The sequence below is a fragment of the Coccinella septempunctata genome, chromosome X (assembly GCF_907165205.1).
Source record: "Coccinella septempunctata chromosome X, icCocSept1.1, whole genome shotgun sequence".
In the NCBI taxonomy this organism is placed as follows: domain Eukaryota; kingdom Metazoa; phylum Arthropoda; class Insecta; order Coleoptera; family Coccinellidae; genus Coccinella; species Coccinella septempunctata.
In genome coordinates, this window is record NC_058198.1 from 6,498,694 (window position 1) to 6,519,977 (window position 21,284).

General features: G+C 36.3%; 1 protein-coding gene across 1 annotated transcript in view; it reads left to right on the plus strand.

The window, feature by feature from the left end:
* LOC123322023 (metabotropic glutamate receptor 7-like) overlaps nt 1-21,284 on the plus strand; it is a 77,304-nt gene that overhangs the window by 50,253 nt on the left and 5,767 nt on the right. The window contains exons 3-8 of the mRNA XM_044909847.1: nt 797-976; nt 3,883-4,049; nt 6,613-6,767; nt 9,589-9,834; nt 17,271-17,414; nt 20,674-20,800. Of these exons, the coding sequence (XP_044765782.1) occupies nt 797-976; nt 3,883-4,049; nt 6,613-6,767; nt 9,589-9,834; nt 17,271-17,414; nt 20,674-20,800 (1,019 nt within the window). The remainder of the gene's footprint in view (nt 1-796; nt 977-3,882; nt 4,050-6,612; nt 6,768-9,588; nt 9,835-17,270; nt 17,415-20,673; nt 20,801-21,284) is intronic.

Consider the following 21,284-nt stretch of genomic DNA (forward strand, 5'->3'; position numbering starts at 1 on the left):
AATATTCTGCCAGAGTGTTTCTCTGTGGGTTTTTTCCTCCTCCTGAAACCCTTTTCTGTAGGTGTATTTACCTATACCACAGAAACATTCTAGGCCAATGGAAGGATATTGTGCGTCGGCTTCTTCATTGAAGATTACGAAAAAACTTCGTCAAGAAGATTTTTCATTCAGTCTATTAATTAGCTTGATGCCTGGAGCACCAAAACTGGAAGAAAGGAGAAGAATTATTATCATAGCTGGCTACTGAAGATTTTCAATACAGAAAATCATAATTCAGCATCTTTAGTTCCTGAAAGAAAGGCTTCAAAATAATCTGAAAGATACAGGGAGAAATTACGTTTTTCAAAGGGCAATCTTAGGGAAAAAATTCCCCTTCCCAATGCGGTTCAACTTGGCTGAATTCTGTTGATTTGGTACTAAAACTCTTGATACGTTTCATTGATTGAAACAACTTTTGACGACTGAATTACGAAGATAATTAGAATTTCTCAAGTATACGTCATATGAATATTGGAAAACCAACTCAGATCAAGCGAATGTTCTGTAGAAATCAGATTTACAATAGATTGTTAGTATCAATACAAAATCTCCACTTTTGCAACTTAATAATTAGTAAATCTCCAAAAACTGTGAATATTCCTTAGTCTCCAATTCTGGGAAAGTTTGTTATAAATGTTTTTTACTTCTGAATGTCTGTAATACTCAAATAGCTCCCCAAAAGTAATAATTTTTTTTGCATTATGACATAAGTTAATCTCATTTCGCAATCCAGTAATGAAATTTTCTTTTTTTGCAGATCCCCCAGGTCAGTTATGCCTCAACGAGTACCGAGTTGTCCGACAAATCCAGGTTCGAATATTTCAGCAGGGTTGTGCCACCTGATAACTTTCAGGCACAAGCAATGGTTGAAATTGTTAAGGAACTTGGCTGGAAGTACGTGTCCACAGTAGCAGTGGAAGGTGATTACGGAGAACGTGTAAGTAGTCAATATTTTCCATAGCAAGTCAATTTATTCCTATCAATTTCCCATTGGAATTTCGAACTGAAGGATTCATACACCATTCATGTTATTGTATACTCAATAGTTGAGCAATGTTCATGGAACAACACATCTGATAAATGGCCTCCATGTCCATTCGTTAGTTCTGTACAATCTTATCGAAATTTTCCATAATGGTTAATATGTATTAGTCAATGTTTCTAAATAAGAGAAGGAATATACAATAATACCCAGATTAGGATTGATAATAGAAAAGAAATAAGCCAATAAAAGCTGAAAATTATATCAGATTTCAAAAGCTCATCCACAAAAAGGATACGATAAACAAGCACTTCGAAACAGTACTCTCAAAAGGTGAGAGTGAGATATTCGCTGAGTAAATAGTGGAAGGATAATCTGTTTTTGTGGATGTTTTCAATTCATATTCCACCCCACCAACTCCGCTAATGGGTAATTCAAGCTAAAGCGAAAATTTGCTGGATATAAGATTCCTTAGTCCTCAAACTTCTTGACGCTCTTACCGTTCAATTATTCCTCGTCGCTATGATGAACGAGGAAGTAGAAGGATTATTGGGCACCTCCAGCTCAGTTTTCATTTCAACCTCGGGAAATTCACCGAAAGGGGAAACGGCTAATATTTCCATTCTTGATATCAACAGGCGCTGAAGGCATAACGTTTCATTACCAGAGTGGGGTACGAGTTGGGAAGTTGAAAATTAATTAAATACGCCATAATTCAACATCAGTCAATCAGGATCGTGTGAAACCGTACAAAGAAGAAGCCAGCCTTTTGGGGTTGTGCGATCCTGAATCATGGGTTGTTTCGGTGATGAATGGGAGCACTCCTCAAGAATACCAGCAGAATTTGTAACGAATATCTGTTCCTAAGGGTCTAGGATCTGATTCTCACTGCTAGATATTCTAGATTATAAGCTAGGCTCTTTCGCTTTTCTTCAAGAACACTCTTCATTTAATGAATTGAATCATCGCGAAAGCATCTCAGGTCAGCATCTTCGTCCCTCATTCTGTCTGAGTGTGAGAGAATTGAACAAATTTGGCCATGTACGATTGATGCTTGCAGGAGAGTTATTGTTCATCATAATTCGAAACTTCAGTGTTTTCTGATTCAGATAAATAACACCCTCTGATATAAAATCAAAAAATCTGACTGAAAGTAGCAAACAACCACCACTAATTAACAGATTAACGGAAACACCATTTAGTCTAGAAAGAGTAGAATCTGAACATGGTTTATGATTTCATTGAAATACAGGAAAAAATAAAATTGTGATAATAATTTCAATCGGTTGCCATTTAACGATTATGAAGATGCTTGCAGGATGGTTATCTAAAGGAATAAACTCTCGATAGCTCCAACAATGACGAGAATCGTAATATCCTGGTAAAATCCATTATATCAAACGATGAAAGTTATACAGCCCGATATGAGGGGCTCCGTATTAAATTCAACTATATGAGCAATTGACCTGAAGTGGAACGAACGAAAGATTTAATGGAATTCAATAATAGTGGAATAAGAGATATGCCGAATTGGGAAATGCAGTAGTCGCATTTATTCCATCGGATTAAATTTCATCCCTTTCAATTTTCCTGTGATGGAGTCACGATTTACATTGAAGTTGGCCAGGATTACCCCAAGGTTGACTGCGGCCGCTTTGTGTGTACAATGAAGATCTGAATGAATGAAGAGCTGGATGATTCAGCTCCAAATTCGTTCTGATGGATATCCAGATTGAAATCCTGAAGGAGTCTAGATATGCTTCAATAATTGAAGGTGCAGCGGGGTCTTTAAAATTTAACGCCTTTCCTCAATGGGTGGAGAATAGATGGAGCGCTGAATTCGTCTGGGTCTTTTGAAACTCAAGAAGTTTTAGTGTATCCTACACGACAAGAACGACACTATTCAATCTCATTGAAATCGGAGATCTGTGAAGGATGAAATCCAAACAATCTTCCAGTTAGTTTCTACCCCTGTATAATTGCATATTTATCATCTCAGATATGTTTGTTACATACACAATTGAAGCAAACGCTGCAAGTCTGATGAGTACTATTATAAAAAGTCCACATAATCAATTAGATGCATTCCTTCCTCATATAAAGAATGATATGATACTTTTTTGACAAAGGCACTAAATTGAATCTGCTGGAGATTTTCTAGTCCAAATATAATTGGTTCAGAGTGTATGAGTTCTTTTTTCGAATATTTCGATAGCATCATGTACAGTATTGAAATTGTCACTCAGATTCCATGCCATAAAATTTCCGATTGAAGAGTTTTTGTGAAAACTCGATAGAAAACACAAAAATCAAATATTCTTTTGACATGACAAAGGGTCCATGCTCACATCGAACTTTTTTGTTTGGGTTTATTCACTGGTATTTTGCAAATCATGAATATAAAGGTAATAAACTGCTTTGTTATCGGGGATGTATGGGTTATACAGGATTTTTTGCTGCCTCCAGTTCTGGCTTCGACAAAACTCGATGAGATTCCATAGTTGGGCTATGATTAGCATCCAATTTCGCAGTCCGCTGAACAAACAATATTCCACGTCGCACTGTTTCATGTTTCAATTACCCAGCAAATACCAGGTTACTTTTCTTCGGGAAATTCATTTGGCACATCAGCAGAACCTGCATATGAGTTTCAGTGCACAATTCGACGATACGTAGAAATTTTCCGTTGAAATAGAAATTCGAATGAAAATAATATGCATGTCCATCCTACACGTTTCATGTATAATTAACAATAAATGAACTCGGGGAAATATGATGTGAATTTGACAATCAGAGTCTCTGAAATCAGCATGTGCAATTAGTACACGAGTACTTTGTTAATATTGTATCTTTTGTTTCAGGGAATCGCTTCTTTCATATCACATTCATCGGAAGCGAATATCTGTATTGCTGTTACGGAAAAGATACAGAGAAACTCCAAGGTAGAAGATTTCGATAGGATCATAGACAGATTGTTGCAAAAGCAAGCCAGAGCAGTAGTTCTTTTCGTTGATGAAGACAATACCAGGTAAGCTACTCTATTATTACCATATTGAATACTACTAGGTTCGTCAAATTCTCATGAATTCCACTAAAATCACACACAAAAGAAATCTAGAAAAGTCCAGGTTATTTTTTTTAAGAGAAATCCACATCAGAATAGCTTCACCTAAAAATCAAACCTTCAGTAAGAAGGGCTTGTGTAACAGATTGGGACATTCTGTATAATTCAAAGGTTGGAATTCCGACCAACAGAGAGAGAAGTTTTAAATGGATACAGATGTATTAATTTCAAAGAAATGTAAAATAATTTTGCAGTCGAGGGAGAAGAAGTGGATGCTGGTAACAAATCTATACGAGCTGAAACTTCTCAACTCCTTCTGCTAGTAAGTTGAAAGAACAAGTTGATCATAATGAGAGCTCGGATCTTAATCTGCACAGGCTGATAAACGACAGTTTTCGTATCAAAGTTTTCATGCCCACCAGATTTAGAGTGTTAATAAATCGAGAAGGCAGATAAACGGAGGTAAAGTTTACAAACTTCGGTTAACGTTCTGAGCGGTGAACAGCAGGTGTTAAAAAAGAGTTATCTTAAGCATGAAACGAATCGTTTTAGTAATTTTGAGACTGTGATATATTTGGGTTTCTAGCTCTTTTCATATTTGCAAATTTTAACGCCAATAATCTTTTACTATTTATAAAAGATTATATCATTGGGGGGACAGAGACAATGTATGTTCATATTAAATTTCACATTGGTAAAGTTGAACGATTTTTGATTTCATAGTCTGCTTCGACGAGTTCTATCAGATAAAAGTCTGTACTTTTCAGAAGACCCAATGTAACTTAGGCCCTAAATAAATGGAAACAATTCTAGTCTGGTGACCGCACTTCTACTTACTGGTCTCCTTTAAGATTCGAAGAGAACCAAATGATAAAGACCGATTAACTAATGGATCGAAATATAATACCTGACATTCTTTCAACATAAGCCAGAGCTGCTTTCCTGTGATATACTGTTCCAATCTTATTCTCTAAACATAATATCTGGTGTTTTTTTTTCGTTCCCCCCATAATGGATGATGGGAAGGGAGGAAGATTGTTTCGGGATTAAAATGAAGCATATTTCTGAGGATATTCCGAAGTTATTTCCGGGAATAACTTTACCACTGCTCATTATTTCCAAAAGGATTCGAGGAAGTTGGACTAATATTTCTCTTATTGTTTAGGCTAACAGAAAATAGGGAGGGAGATTTTTTTCTGATGTTTTCCACAAATTCAGACTTATTATTCCACTTTCATCTGGTTAACGTAGTTAAGGTGTTTGAGAAAAATCATAAAAGTGATGTTTTAACAATTTTTCTTGCTCATTCGATCTTATGCATCATCTGAATAAACGATACCGCTTCATATCTAGAAAAAATCATGCTTTACTTCATGATATTTCCGCAAATAATCAAATTCAGAAAGTCGATCACATATACCTTTTCTATACAAAATTGAATTTCAGCAGCTATCCAAATAGTTGCTGCAATTGAAACAAAAGTTTCACCAATTACATTCTACCTTGAAAGGGATTCAGCAATTTCCTTACACATGTAGTGGTTCTTCTTGAATTATCATCATTTTAAAATTAATTAAGTTATTGAGCTTAAAAATATAGCACGTTCAATTACGCTGAATGAAAATTTCACCTTGTTTTCAACCTTGCTGTTTTCCGATTGACCCACATCCGATATAACGAAAACTTATCACCGGAATAGAGCAAAGTCGACTTTATTTATGGGACAAATACAGCATTGGGTCGTCACACCATTATTGCCGCACAAATGTCTGTTTCCATTGAGTGGAACCGCCAAAGATCGTATCTGTCAGGGATTACATTTAAGGGAGAATAAGCATGTTGACAATTTGATCATGCCGATGTAATTATGCTCTCGTGGATGTTAATTCCTTCACAATCTGGATTAGTATAGGTGGGGGTGGTGGTGTCCTCGTTCGAATTATGCCGAAATAGCATGTTCTCAAATAGGGAGCATACCCAGGTGGAAGAACTTCCTAATCAAATTTGAAACTTAAATATATATCGATAAAGAATTAAAAATTACTTGTAATGATGCCTATTTTGTAATGTAACGTGGAATATACTTACCTCTTCCATAAATGAATGAATAAACAAAAGAACATGTTCCTTATATGAGAGTTTCTGATGTGTGATAGAATACAAACACTCGAGACTATCTGTGCATTTGAATGATGCAAAAAAAAACGATAATGAAATGAGGATCTCTGGTGTGTCCACGTGTCTCTTTTAGGACAGTGAAGTTCTTCACGCAGGCGCCAGAATAATCCTGCTCGTCAGTGAAGTGAAATATTCGCTTCGGCGCGGCAACAATAAAGTTTGTCTACTGAAGTAGAAACTGTGTTGACGGACTCACATGAATTCTTTTTCCATTCTTTATTCAATTGTGAAAAATAATAATAAGTAAATAACGTACTACATCCAATTTCGCTTATATTTTCCTTGAATTAGATCTATTCATAAGACTTCATAAGACTTTTACAATAATGACGTTCCTTTTCTGTTGCAGAAAATTGCTGAAAGCGACAATACGTGCTAATAAGACCGGATATTTCCTATGGATAGGTAGTGACTCCTGGGGAGCTAAAGTTCATCCAGTGAGAGATCAGGAATTCGCAGCTGAAGGAGCAATTACTATTCTTCCACATCGAAATGCCATAAAAGGTAGATATGATTTTAATCAATGTATAATTAAACGATTCATCATTCCCCTGCGTTTTGGAAAGCGAAGAAGGGGCATTCTATTATTGTTTTCCGTTAAACTGAACAAAAATCTATCTAGATCTTTTTGTATTCGTTTATATTTCGGTTATTTCTCGCATAATAGCTAATATTTCGTGTCTCCCATCTATTCCAACGTGTCTCTTCGAATAACAGCGGAATTCCTCTCATCAGATTTGACTTGAAAGGATACCCGGACGGAAACATTGGTTCGTCTAATCCACATTATACAAATCTCCTATGTGGGGCTCAAAGAACGATTTGGCCTTTCTGCGGTTTAGGTTGTGAGCGGGTGCGGGTCGAAAGGAAAAGCATAGATAAATGAACCATTTCCTCACATGTCCTGGAAAGAGCATCGTTTTTCTGATTACAAAAGAAAAGTATGTAGGTCGAGGTACCCAATCATTCCAGCTCCATGCAGACGCATCTGGAATTATTCAAAATGGACAGATAAGGGCCCTTCAAAAGGAATGCACAGTAAAAACGTGATCAAAGATTTTATATTCAGGTACTGGGTATTCCTCGAATTCTTAGTCATTGACTCTCAGCTCCCCCTAATCAGTGTTCAATCTAGAAGCACCTGAAAGAATTTTGAATTAATGTGCAGGATACTTGATGATAATCCAAAGGTTAAGAAGAAAAGCTCCTCCCCATGATTGTATTTCGTCTTTTTTAAGTATTATTATTATTTTTCTTCTGAGTGGAAGGCAAACCCCAAAGTGTTGTGTAGATACTCACTAAAAAACCTCTCACACCTGTTTGAGATAGTTCTTCGTCCTGCCCTGACAATGCCCTTCAACAAAAGAGATTAGCTGCCAGTAGTCTTTGCAGTTCATGGGGCCTTTCTGCATTTTACACACTGATACCCTAGCCAGAATTCTGCAGGTCGGAATAACCTTCAATTCTGTTACAAAATTCGATCTCCTTCCTCCTAAACAACCTATAATCAGGACCTTCATCCAGACTTCATCTCCTGGGTATAGAGAGTCAAGCTCGAACATTAAATCTTTATCGTTTTTTTTTCTGTTCTTTATGCGGATACAAGATGCAACAAGAAAAATTCCAAAGGATATCGAAGGGTTGTTCTCTAAATTGAATGGGAGATCGAGACCATGTGTTGTTTGACAACATTTCTCGAATTTCATGAACAAAAATAGCAAATTCGTTATGATAAAGCAGGTTTACGTTTCGTTTATTCATCCATCCATTGTGACGGTTATACAGGTTAGAAATGAGATGGATATCAGCCACTTAAGATGTAAATGGGTGCGTCCGTTCTGTTATTTATTGCACATTCATCCCCTGGAGCTCTGAGGCTTATTTATCTTCCACTTGAATGCCTAGATATCACCTCATATTCATTCTGAACTACGGGATATTTTCAAATTGCCTGTTATTTGTTATTATATGAACGTGGGGTTAACTTGTCTAAATCACTTTTGGTTTTCTCTGCTTCATTGAATCTCACCAATCACTCATTTATAATCCAGGACACTAAATGAATTCCGGTACGTAATTCCACTGAGATTACATCACTTGGTTGGATAATTCAATTCATTTGAAGTTAGGGAGAGATAATCCACAAAATATTTGATTCAATAATTCACATATAAGATCTGTCTAAGTGTAGCTACAAATCCATCACATCTAAGATATCAGCTTCAAACTAAATGATTTTTTCTTAGATTGTACTGGGCTTCTGGTGTGTGAAAAAACATGCACATATTGTACTGTACTTTGGTTTTAACTATGTAATTTGGCTGTTGAAGCTTCAAGTCACTCTCATGACGTATCATAAAACAGTTTTAATTAGCATGTTTACAAACAAGGATCGAATAAATTTCCACTTGGTGTATCCTACAATATGAACCATCGCAATTAAATTTCAAATTCATAAAACAAAATGAGGTAACGGCAGTCGACAATATTCCCGCATTCGTTGCGGCTTTACGTTAGCAATAACACCGTTTTGTGACAGGCCAATAAGGGGACCGTTTCACCAGCAACGCATCAAAAGGTTCGGTTGCAGTTTATGAACCATCATATTTTGATGAAACTGTAAAGAATACAGGCATTGAACTGACTTGGAATCGTTCGAAGCCACGGACTCAACTCTGAACTCCGATCAATATTTCCTGCAAACTGTTTTGGTTGACGCCGGAAAAAGTGGGTCTCTATCCTCGGTGACACGATTTTATGTTACGACTGCATCGAGGTCTGACAATCTGAGGATGAGCTAGGTTTATGATATTCAGAGTGGCCACTGAAAAAAAAACAGCGGCTATGTGGGTCGCCAGAACTGAAATATATTAAAATCATCCGAAAAAACCGCTTTTAATTGCGACATACTGTAAATTACAGGCAGGTCTCTTCTTGTTCCACGAATTGTGAACGCAATGTATTGTAAATGGAGAAGCCTTGCCAATCAGCAGACCTCACTCTTACTCGAGAGCCTCGTATTTGTTAGAAAAGGGGGATCTGTTGTTGTTTTTCCACAATTCCACTTTCATTTATCTGAAATAAATGCTCTGGACTGATAAAGAAGAACTAAGAAACTTGCTTCATATGGTGTCAGCTCTCCCGTTGTCACATTATTGCATTAGTACCCCCATTAAAATCACGATAATGAGAAACCAGCGCATTCACCAATTTGCAACATCATATTTATCTGTTATTAATTATAATATTCGAAACTTTAAGCATGTTCTCGTCATGATAAAGAATATGACATCCTGATTTTGATCGTTTCTTTTCTGTTTTGCAGAATTTGACGATTACTATCTATCTCTGAGACCGAGAATAGATACAGACATGTTTTGCAACAGTACCTCTGAGGCAAATATCCCTCACAAGCAGAATTCCAGCTTGTTGATCAACTGCAGGAACGCTTGGTTCAGAGAGTTCTGGAGTCAGCACAACAATTGCAGTTTCAACAATTCCGGATTGAGAAAATGTACTGGTCATGAGAGCATCGGGGACTATGAGCAAGAAGGTCTTGTACCCTTTGTTGGTGAGTGCTTTCATTACACTGAATAAATTCCATAGTCGATCATTTTTTGCATCCAACGGGTTTTTTTTTAATTCAGAAAGAAAACTTCATGAGTTTGGATTATTTTTCTCGAAGGCAGAATTGCTTATAATCTTATCAGAGCTGAGTAACACACATGTTCGAAAAATTGACAAAAATATGGTGTCACTTAAAAATTCGTTGAAAACGAACGGTTCTACCGAAGTCCATGAAATTTCGAGATGTATTACTCGAAGAGTTTTTCTTTCAGAATGTGTATCACATTTATATGTACGATAATTTTTCTGGTAGATACGAGTATCAAAAGTTGACCTTCGAAAAATTCCCAAAAAGATGGGGTAACTTAAAAATTCGTCAAGACTGAACGGTTGCATCGAGATCGATGAAATTTCCAGATTTATTACTAGGAGTGTTGCTCATTTAGAATAAGTATCACATTTAGATCTACAATGATTGCGGCACTGTCAACTTGGGTTAAGCCTAACAGAATGCTTCGAGTTCAAAGATGTCTACTTATTCATCATAATCTTGATAGGTGTAGAAGAGTTGCCTATGCAGATAACCGAGAAATATCTGCCAGCAAAGGAATAGGGGCCCTGATGGCATGCAGAAGTCTGGCTTGCAAAACCAGATGGGGATGTTACCCAAAAATACTGCGGTGACTGTGCTTCATGGTTTTGGGACGAATAATGACTTATGGGGCAAAAGCCTGGCATCCAAGATATCAAGGCAAGCCACAAGACTACCAGTAAAACCCAATGGCGAGATGATACAATAATCCAGCATCGAAGAATCATTCACTACGATGCTAATTGGAAAAGGAGATACTTGCAGTCACTCTACCATCAAAGCACTGAGCTCCCATGTCATCGATTCTAAGTTAATATGGAAAACTCATCGAAATCAGCAAGATTAACAAGTTTCCTTTATCCTGGATTCCCGATAACTTTTGAATCAAGGGTAATGAACATGCCAGCACACCTTCTTACCAAGAAAGAAGCGCCATCTACTATCATTGGTCCAGAATCCTTCTTTGGTATGGGAAAATGTACCTACAAGAAAGAGTTCCAGGAGCAAAACACTCTGAAAGGATCTTTCCAGGATGGATCAGGCCAAAAAGTTCCTTGAAAACTTGAACACTGCGAGATCTAAGAAGTATTTGGATCTTAGCAAGAAAATGCCACACATCCTTGTAGGGAGTTGTCACCTCAGGGAGTACTTAGTGAGGATGGATCTAGCAGAAACTGATTCTGTTGGGAGGAGAAAGAGCTCTGGTGATCTAGCGACAGAATGCCTCGCCAACGCAAAAAATACTGTGGACCAGAAACTTGGAGAAGCAAAGAGGTAACCTCTTTAAAGCCACTACAAAACTGTGGTGGATCGGGTACTGGATATAACATATTGAGGTTTTTGTATCCTTTACATGAAAGTATTGTTATCTGCTTGTCAGACACGCCTCAACCATTCACTAGATACTTATTCTTCCAACAACTCCCTTCCCATTTTATTCAATTCCTTCTCGGGTAAAAGCTGGAATCCACTGCGGACCAGCAAGACATTTGTTTTTCCGTTCGTAGCCGTGAAACAGAAACAAAAACATCCCATTTGGCTTACATCCTACTACAAGGAGTTTTCAATTCCAGCCTTCAATTCATAGACGAGATTGGAAAATGTAAATCTCGAAATAGTGTGATTAACCTCCCGTAGCGTGAAGCTGCAATTCCAACAGCAGGTCGTCGGCGGAAAAACGACTGAATTTATCGTGAAGGAAAGAACATACGGAAAACGGAACACTCCCTCGGCAATGGGGTGATTACGGTGCTCCAAAATACACCCCGGTCAATCGATGTTATTTTCATTTCCTGTTGCAGTTCACAGATTGACCTTATTACTGTTACATGGGACCCTTCATTCGGTTGAGTAATTGATGGTTATCGATTCATAACGTGTGACAATATCAATTTAGCGAATTGAATCTACACGGGCAGTGCGGACCGCAAAACAAAGCTCTGATACCATGGCAGGGGAGTTTAATTCAAATGTACCGAGGCAAATTACCTTCTCCTCAAGGTTCAGAAGAGGAAATCCTTGAGGTAAATGAGTGTATTTTCGATTCGATGAGTAACCCAGTTAGACAAGTCCTTTTTCAATTGGCAAATTGCTATCAGGTTTAGCATCTTGCTGTTCTGACTTCTCATGGATAGGGGGGTTATGTATGAAGATAGAAAGTTTTCTAAGCAAGGGGTTGCTGCGGATTCTATCGATTTGACCAGTTGCTTGACAACGAATCGAAGGATTTTTTTACATTTTTTTGAAGCCTCGTGGCTCAAAACTGATACCTGCACACATCTATATATACCTAAACTCACAATTGAAGGGTACCAGATAGCAGAATTCGAAATCAATACGGCGATACATGTTCAAACTGCAATCGTGCTCGCATAAATCGGGAACAGAAGGACAACTGGAACGTCTAGACTACATAACAATAAACAATACAAACCCCGGCTGGCGTGACCAACCATGATATCAATCACAATGTGAATTAATGCATCCATATGGCCGTGTAATATTTTGCATAAACCAAGCGCGAGTATTACACTGGTGTGAGTAGAGTCGCCTGAGAAAACCGCTAGCCTCCCCTGATAATAATCGGACAACATTGTAGAGGTAACTCTCTCACTAAGGAATAATAATGGACCCAAACCACCTGTTCTGGTCGGATGTACTTCGAACTGGATATATGTGGTTGATATCCTATCCCATGGGCATCATCAAGTTATCTGCGACTGTCCGAATCAAATGGATCCAAATCAGATCGATTGGTTGATGGGAATCCGATTCCCAAAGAAATCTGGACCGTTGGGGAGGCTGCTGATTCACCCTGGAGAGCCAGTGCAATACCCTTGTCCTCAGCATATCGAATACACCATGTAACGATAATTGAAATGATGAAATCATTCAATGAACTCCTGAAAGTATAACTCTATCTTTTGTATTTCGCGATGAAATCCCTGAAGATGGCTGGCTAACGCTTAACGAAACATTGCCTACCAGAAGAGTCCTTCTTTCGTTTTTCAATGTGACAGATTGCATATTATTCCAGTTGTATACATACTATGAATTCCGACCAAGTAAATGCCCACGTATCTGAGAATTCTTGTAAATTTTTGGAACACCCCGACTGGGCATATAGAGATATAAAAACCTGTTACATTTGACTCCACAATCTCCCTTGGCAAACCACTGTGTTAAAGGGATACGTCCGTTCTTTGTGGAACTTGAAAGTTGGCAATCATACAACAACCAGACTGGCCATTGTTGAGTGGATACTTTCGTGAATGTCCTGTGAGATGTACGAGAGAAGGGAGTGTACTTCAGTGGCAATTCGAGGAGGGATTTTGGTAGCCATAATTTCATATTTGAAATTCTGTAAGGTATTTGTTGATATAAAATGGGTATAACTTTATAATTGTGACATGCTTATATTTGAAGAGGAAAATAATATCATTTTTCGATATTCGAAAGAATATTTCTCTCAAGTTCTCAAAGAGCAACTCTTCTAGAAATAGATCTCGAAGTTTTATCGAGCTCGGCTTTTTGGGAATTTTTCGAAGGTAACTTTCAACAGGCGTAGGTATATCCCAGAAAAATCATCGTGAACTTAAATGTGATACATTTTCTAAAAGAGCAAGTCTCTCTCAAGCCATGGCCCTACTACTGGAACCGCCCTTGGTGTGCGTTACTTCATGGATTCTGATAAACCTCTAGTTTATCATATTTAACGTAGTTTTTTGAATACCCAAAACGTACAATACTTCAATGTCCTCAAAAATATATCTTAATACAGACGCACTGCAACATCATCTTATAGCCCCTATCTTGAGGGCGTTCATTCATTCTTTCCTGACGTACTTGAGCGTAAATACTCTCATCATTCCAATAATAACATTCATCGGGTAGAAATGGGAGGGCCAATGATTTGTAGCTCGCCCGTACCCTTAAACCAACACGAGAATTATTGTAACGGAGTCGAGTATTTTGTTTGGTGTGCAAACAAATATTTCCCTGTCAGGTCGGTTAGTGAAATAGCAACACCCCACTGAATTGCCCCGCATGTGTAAATAGGGTTTGTGCATTTGGAGAAAGCGAACCTAGTCTGATATCAAACAATAGGAGTACAGAAGGGAAATGTTATCCATAACTGTCATCGTATTCGCAATTAGTTTTTATTCAGGCTGTCGTCTGTTATTAATCGATCTAATCTTTCTCTACTCATTGACCGTCAAGTTCTTCTTTGATTTATTTATGCCGTTATACCTTATCATTTATTTCACCCCAATTCCAAACAGATCAAACCAAGCTTTCGAAAACGTATGTTCGCAATTACTCCACAGAAAAAACAACCAACGTTCGTGGTATCAAATAAACAGGTCTTATGTTATTATAACTCAATTCCCTATTCTTTATACTCAGAATTATTTTTAACTTGTACTGTAAAGTTCTGACAACAAAGTCTTTCATTATTTCCTTCATAATTACAGATAAGGTTTCAATGCATTGTTCTGAAATGGTTGCTTAAGCTTCTTTCCTCTGCAATTCTTTTATATTTTTCTTTAGTTCGTTTTTACCCCTATATTCTGTTGAAAGAGGGCAATGATATTGAATTCGTTCATGAAACATTTATATTGAAGGGCATTTTCTCGTTGGATTCAAATTTCTTCTACCTTTTTGCAAATCGAATTTATTTGAAACAGAAAACAGGAGGAAAAACTAGTAAAAAACAGAAAATAAGATGATCAATCGAATTTTTCTGATTATTTCTTAACACAAAGAGCCAACAGAAATTGATAGAAAGCCTGCTGAAGAAATTCTTCAGGTGTTTAAGGATCACTAGAAGACTCTTACATTGTGAAATCATACCGCATAGATTGATAAACTGGCTATTACCAACAACAAAAAATTGCTCCCACTCCACCCCACCATTAAACAAAATTACTTAAAGTTGTAGTTGATATTTTAACGAACGAATATTCCCTGAAGTAATGGAATAATACGGTTGCTTGTTTGATTTCGTAATCATTAACGCTCAAAACATAGGGAAACAGAAATTCATCAAATGGATCTTGGAGCTTCCTTGAGTACATAATATGAGATCCAGAATGTATTCGCTCCATCGATCTGGAACAACAAAAGCACACTCCTATCCCTAACAACACCGCCTATATTTAATGCTAGGTACGCTCTTGATTCAATGATTATGCATATTAACAATATCTGGATAGAATAATAGGGCAAGTCTTGAAAGCTTGTGTTGATTCATGCCCTTTGTAATAGAGAAACTTGAACGTCATCCCTTGCTCGCTTAAATATTAATGATATTCCACATCAAACATAAGACATTAGACAACTATAATTATACTAGTGCAACTATAATGATACTGGTATAAGATGCACGCTGTGTTCGTCTGAATTTCCCAGAATTGCGTCTCTAAAAAGCTTCCTACGATGTGCATTATGTTATCAAACACAGGGTCTTCATAAATGATTGTAACCTCGCAGTTGGTTTCATTCATAGAATATCAACATTTACGCCATGTTACAAGGATGTTTTCTCCTACAAGTGCAACATGAAAATGTATAGTTCATGAATATGGTCTGGAACTCAAGAATATATATAGAAAGATAACCTGCGTCTCTTCATGTGTCCATGTCATTCGATGCATCAATAGAACTTAATAAAAAAAATAACGAACTATCACACAAATATCACGTATGATTGGTTTCAGTTCTTTCCAATACATCCAAAAGAAAAACCAATTTTTTGTTAAATTCTTTATTGTCCCTTGTTAAAGCTCCCATAAGAATTATTTTCTCTGTCATCTAATAGGTTTGGTACTGATAAAATAAATTTTGTCGTTTCAGTTCTTATTGCTCTAGTTTGAAAAGCAACTATTTACCTGCGAACTGTGGAGGTCATGAGTAAAAGCTGTTCGTGATATTTTGTCCAAACAGGTGCTGATACTTTATACTCATTTTCAAATAGGAATTCGCACAACATGCTATCTGGGTCATAAACACGTTGTTGAACTAATTCTTGTGTAAATATAAGCACGCTTCTATCTACTAATCTGCAAAGAGTAAAATTTGTTTTGTTAGGGGAAGCGCCCTGAATCAAGACTATGTTAAAAAACTCTATCGTGCCTATCAGGAAATAATTACTTTTATCTATCCCACTGTGCAAAAAGTTACACTGGTAAGATAGAGGGAAAGTTAAATGAGTGAATACTACTAGATCCTGAATCTTCGGACAAATTCTCACCAAATTTTTGGATATTTGCGAACAAACTTTCAATCTCATTTTATTTTAGTGAAGCATGTTGTTGCCTTAACTGATCAACCCTCAAATCACAGGATCACCATATCTCTAAATCGATTTTTCAGGTTTATTCAATGCTTATATTTCCTGTTGGATTTCAATCCTTGCAAGAAACAGTCGGTGAACCCCCGTTCCTAATGGAAATTATAGATTGGGACAGGCAGACGTTGTACTACAGAATGACAAATTATCCCTACACTGAATTCGAATATTTCGAGATTGGGTCTATCAAACAGAATGTATACGGATGTTCTGCTCAATTGTCTGTGAACTGACAAGTTGCGAAGTGTAGCTAATCATTAAAGGAAGGGCTACAATGGCTGAAATTACACGGTGTTCAATCGTCGAATCTGCATAGATTTTCTGATTGTTGTAAACCAATTCATTACTTGCTAAACGTGAAGAAAGTTCGGACATAGCCAGGAGTGGGAAAAAACTCGTTTCTACTTTTTGCAAATATTGATCACGTTGCTTGAAAATCCATAATTGAACTGAGGAACTCAATTTTCCATTAGTTCAATAATATATTTTGACCAAATATGTAGTTTTTCAATCCAATAGGTAGTATACCTACATTTTTAAGTCAATGGACTGGTTTTAATTAGAGAGATTTCCCTTTTATTGAATCAAACATGAATTTGAAAGATAACACACCCTATCAGATATCTATTGGTGATATAACATTGATAATTTTATTTCTAGCTCTGTATAGGATAGGGTCAAAAATCCATTAGTCCGTTCGTATGTTTCCACAACTTTGATGAAATACTCATGAACTTTTCTCTATACAACCTCTCATCCTGCAGTCCACAATAAAAATCTTTTATGATTTCCTCCATTTTGTGCATGATAAATTATTCTTTTGTTCGCCTAACTCTGGCCCGGGAAAAAATGAAAATAGGTACCCGAACTGAAAACTCGAGGGTTGTTAATCTTCCACAAAGTTAGTGTACGGCTTGGGACATGTGATTCATTTTCTTTCATTTTCATCGTATCTGCTCCTTCGTCCAGTAATTCCCTAACGACTCTTCCTTTACAGTTGATGCCGTCTACGCAGCTGCTCATGCTGTCCATGACATCATAGTCGACGTATGTGGACAGCCTTTTCATCTTTGTGATAAATTGAAGCCCGCCCCCACTGGACCACAGCTTCTTAAGTACTTGAGGAATGTTTCCTTTATCGGTGAGTTCGTCAACACTTTATTATTTAATCTCCAAAACGAAAAATTTATAGGTATTCTGATTGAAAGAAAAACACTCCAAGTCCTTACTTATGAGAAAGATAAGAAATCGTATGTCTATAAAAAGTTTTTTTTTTATTAAAGTTCGTTAAATGTCCATCCGAATGATAGAAGTGACATCATAATCCATATTTTCGAAGAAGTTGTTATTTATTCAAAGTATCCCGTGTACAGATATATAATTGTCCTCACACATGTACAGGATTTTAATTGTCCTGAAAAATCTGGCTGAGGTTCCTGCAACTGTTGTGTAACATCCTTTCGGTGATCACTGGACTAGGGATCTTAATTTTTCTCCAATATTCTCAGCAGAAAGTGTTTCAGATCTTCGCATAAAAGAAATACGAAATAGGTCGAAATGTTTCTGAATGAAATGATGAGATGAGATTGGTTTTTCATATTGAAAAACCAACTGACGTAAACAATTTTCCTTCTGCTTATTTCACGAATTATCTCCAGTTTATTCGTCGATTGCAATGAATTTGTGTGTTATTCCTGGCAGGCTTCTGAGAATCCAAGTTCATTTCTAGCTGTGGATGGAAAAATATATCAATACCAATTCGATACAAAGTTCCAAAACCATAAAATCGAAAACTAGTACTCATTTCTCTCGATAAAGTACTTTCAAACAAAAAACGGAAACCAGAGGTGATCGATACATTGAATTTTATCAACAATTTATATGCGAAGAGCCTTAATCGAATCAATAAACGAATGAACCATTAGATAATCCCTTGAAATAATGATGACCATGTCTCCACTTTATGACTAGCATTATTTGGTCATGCAAGCAGTCCAATTAGAACTCACTATCTTCGAGGCAGAGCAAAGTCATGAAATTCATTATAGAAGGAATAAGGAACATTCATCCATTCCACAAATTTGTGATCTATTATTTCTTTATACTTAGTACTGATATATAAAATAATTTCAATAAATAAAATAATTTTTCCTGTAGGTATCTAAAAAAGTACATATATTTCTTTGACTTTGAAATATTTCCTGATCCCGAGAAAACATATTCATTTACCCCGAAAAAAAGAATGTTTTGACCATAAAAATAATTATTTTTCACTTCGACAAAACATATATTCCGACCTCAAAAAAAATATTCGCCGATTCCGAGAAAAATTACTTTTTGACCTCGAAGAAAATGAATTTTTCGATCTCGAGAAACAGATATTTTCCGACCATGAAAAGCAATTTTTTGATCCCGAGAAAAAAATACTTTCTGGCATCAAAAAAAAAAATTTCAAGTCTTGGAAAGAACTATTTTTGGGGCCAAATGAATATTTTTCTTGAGTTTAGGAAAAACGTATTTTTAGTAACAGTTATGATGAAAATGTCATCACCGTGGGATATTAATTTATTTATACATGGAATAATTAACTTAGGTTTATTCAGGGTACTATACTTGTCCTTTCAAAACTTGATTCATTAAAATATTATGTTTGAAGCTATAAGTTTCCTAGAAATTAAAAAACGAGCATCATCTAAGAGGTGGTCAAAACGTGAATTGAATCCACATTCCTATGAAGTACCTGATTGAATTATGACAATAAAATGCATGGAACATTAAAGAAATCATAAAAATAATGACGAAAACGTGTGCAACATATGGCCACCCATGTTCATGGCAGAAGCTTATTGAGAAATGGTTGTTACTAAACCCAAAAATCTACTCATCGCAGGTGAAGAATCTGTAGTATGTTTTTTCAATAATGGAGATTAGATTCTGGTTGGATGAGGTAATGCATTCCACACAAAGAAAAACTGAAGCAAACTAGGGCAAAATCTTTCATGATTTTTCGAGGAATATTTGAAATTCGAGTACGATTTTCAGATATATTTATATCTTGAATTTATTGTTTAACCTTGTGGATATTGTAGGTGAAACAGAAGAATTCACAGATAAAAATCTTGAAAAATACACGAAATTGTATCCACTTTTCGCATAATCAATGAAAATATGTATGAAACTCGAAAAGAATTTCCAGGAATGTGTATAACTTGAATATATGGTTGAACCTCTGAAAATTTGGAAAATTTTTATCAAAAAGAGATGCAGGGGCAGAAAATTTGTTTTCGGTTAGCGTGAGTTTGAGTAATCGATTTTCATCGGTAATCGACTTAACTCGATATGGTATGTAATCGAATGAAAGAAGCTATTCATCATAGGGAGAATAATTGACATACGCATTTCCTCCATATCGGTTGTTATTATAGGACCTGGTTCATTAAAAGATTAGATATCGAAGCTAACGCATCTCATCACAAACGCTGATGAAATGAATGAGGAAGATCAGTGATTTTACGTCCTTCGAATCAAGGAATATAACTCGAAAAGTTCAAGAAATCTGCATCATCCCTCTGAATATTGTGCCAGTGTGTTCCTGAAGATTGATATTATTTTCTTGCGATATTACTGCGTTAGTGTCTTCAAATTTTCAAGCTGATGCAATTTTCGAAACGAGTTCTTTATTTTCTGTGCCTGTTTCCTTCAATTAGGACACAAAAACTACCTGAGAATACGATGGTTGATGAGAAAGGTCAGTATACGTTAAAGTTTTCGGTTATTGTTCCTCATATTGTGGGTTTTCCTCTTCCTAATTTCTTGAAATACTTAATTCTAGCCCAAAATTTTTGCGCGTTATTGTAGGATTTGTTTTTCAACAGAAAATTTCCCGTTTATTCATCCTTTTTCCACTATAAAACATTCTACAATTTAAATTATGCTTATATTGGTATCAATACATGAAAGTCTTCCTTTTGGGGGATATTTTATTGAATATTGAACCCATAAACATGGATAACGTTGAGCACATGGATTGTAAAGTCTGGATCATATTCGTATTCATATCATTTTTAAATTTTCTGTCTGAATTCACTCCTGTAAAAATCTTTTTATTATCAAGATCGATGAGGAAAACAGTTATTCGTTTTTAGTTTCGATGATCGTATTTGATGAAAGCTAAGCGATCTGAAGTTTAAAGAAATTCTCAGCATCCAAATCATTCGAGAACTCGGTATGTTGAGTCAAGGTATAGTATTTTGGAATAGAATAATTCATCGAAACATTTGAAAATTCACCTATAGAAGAATGGGAGATTTCGAAAATTTAACTTTGAACGATTTGACGCAGGTCAATCCTGGTTTTTTGGATGCCTTAAGAAATTATTCATAGGAGTATTCATTTTTCAGGACGCCAAAAGACTGAGGTCAGATTCAACAAAGACGGCGATGCGTTTGGTCACTACAACATTTATCAATATCAGAGACACGAAGAGGGCAAATATGATTACAGGCTGATCGGGTCGTGGAAGGAAAGGTAGGAAAAATGAATCAATATTCGATGTTCTCTATCTGTAACCTAAACGGAATTGAAAATTTCAATCGAATTAGAGGTTACGAAAATATCGAAGGTTATAACTATCAAAACGACCATTTCAATCAGATTTCAGAACAAATGATCGAAGTAAAACAGTTCTGCCTTAACGACCCTTATTCAATAATATTTCAATTCAAAGAGTCATTCATTGAGAAAAATATCCCAGCAATCAAGTATAACTTGACCGACGATCAATTATGTTTTCTTTCTGGAAACAGAAGTTATTCAACCTTGGACACAAAAACTAGTATAGCCAAATATCGTTCGGAAGTGAGTATAATTGTCTTTTCATGTTCGTCCTCCGAAGAAAACGTATCAACAAAGCAGTATGCCCAAATATCATGATTTACTTATTCTCTTCCTGGTTGCAGAATGGCGAATGCGCCGGGTCTGTTTAATGTTATTGGTTAAAATGATAATACCT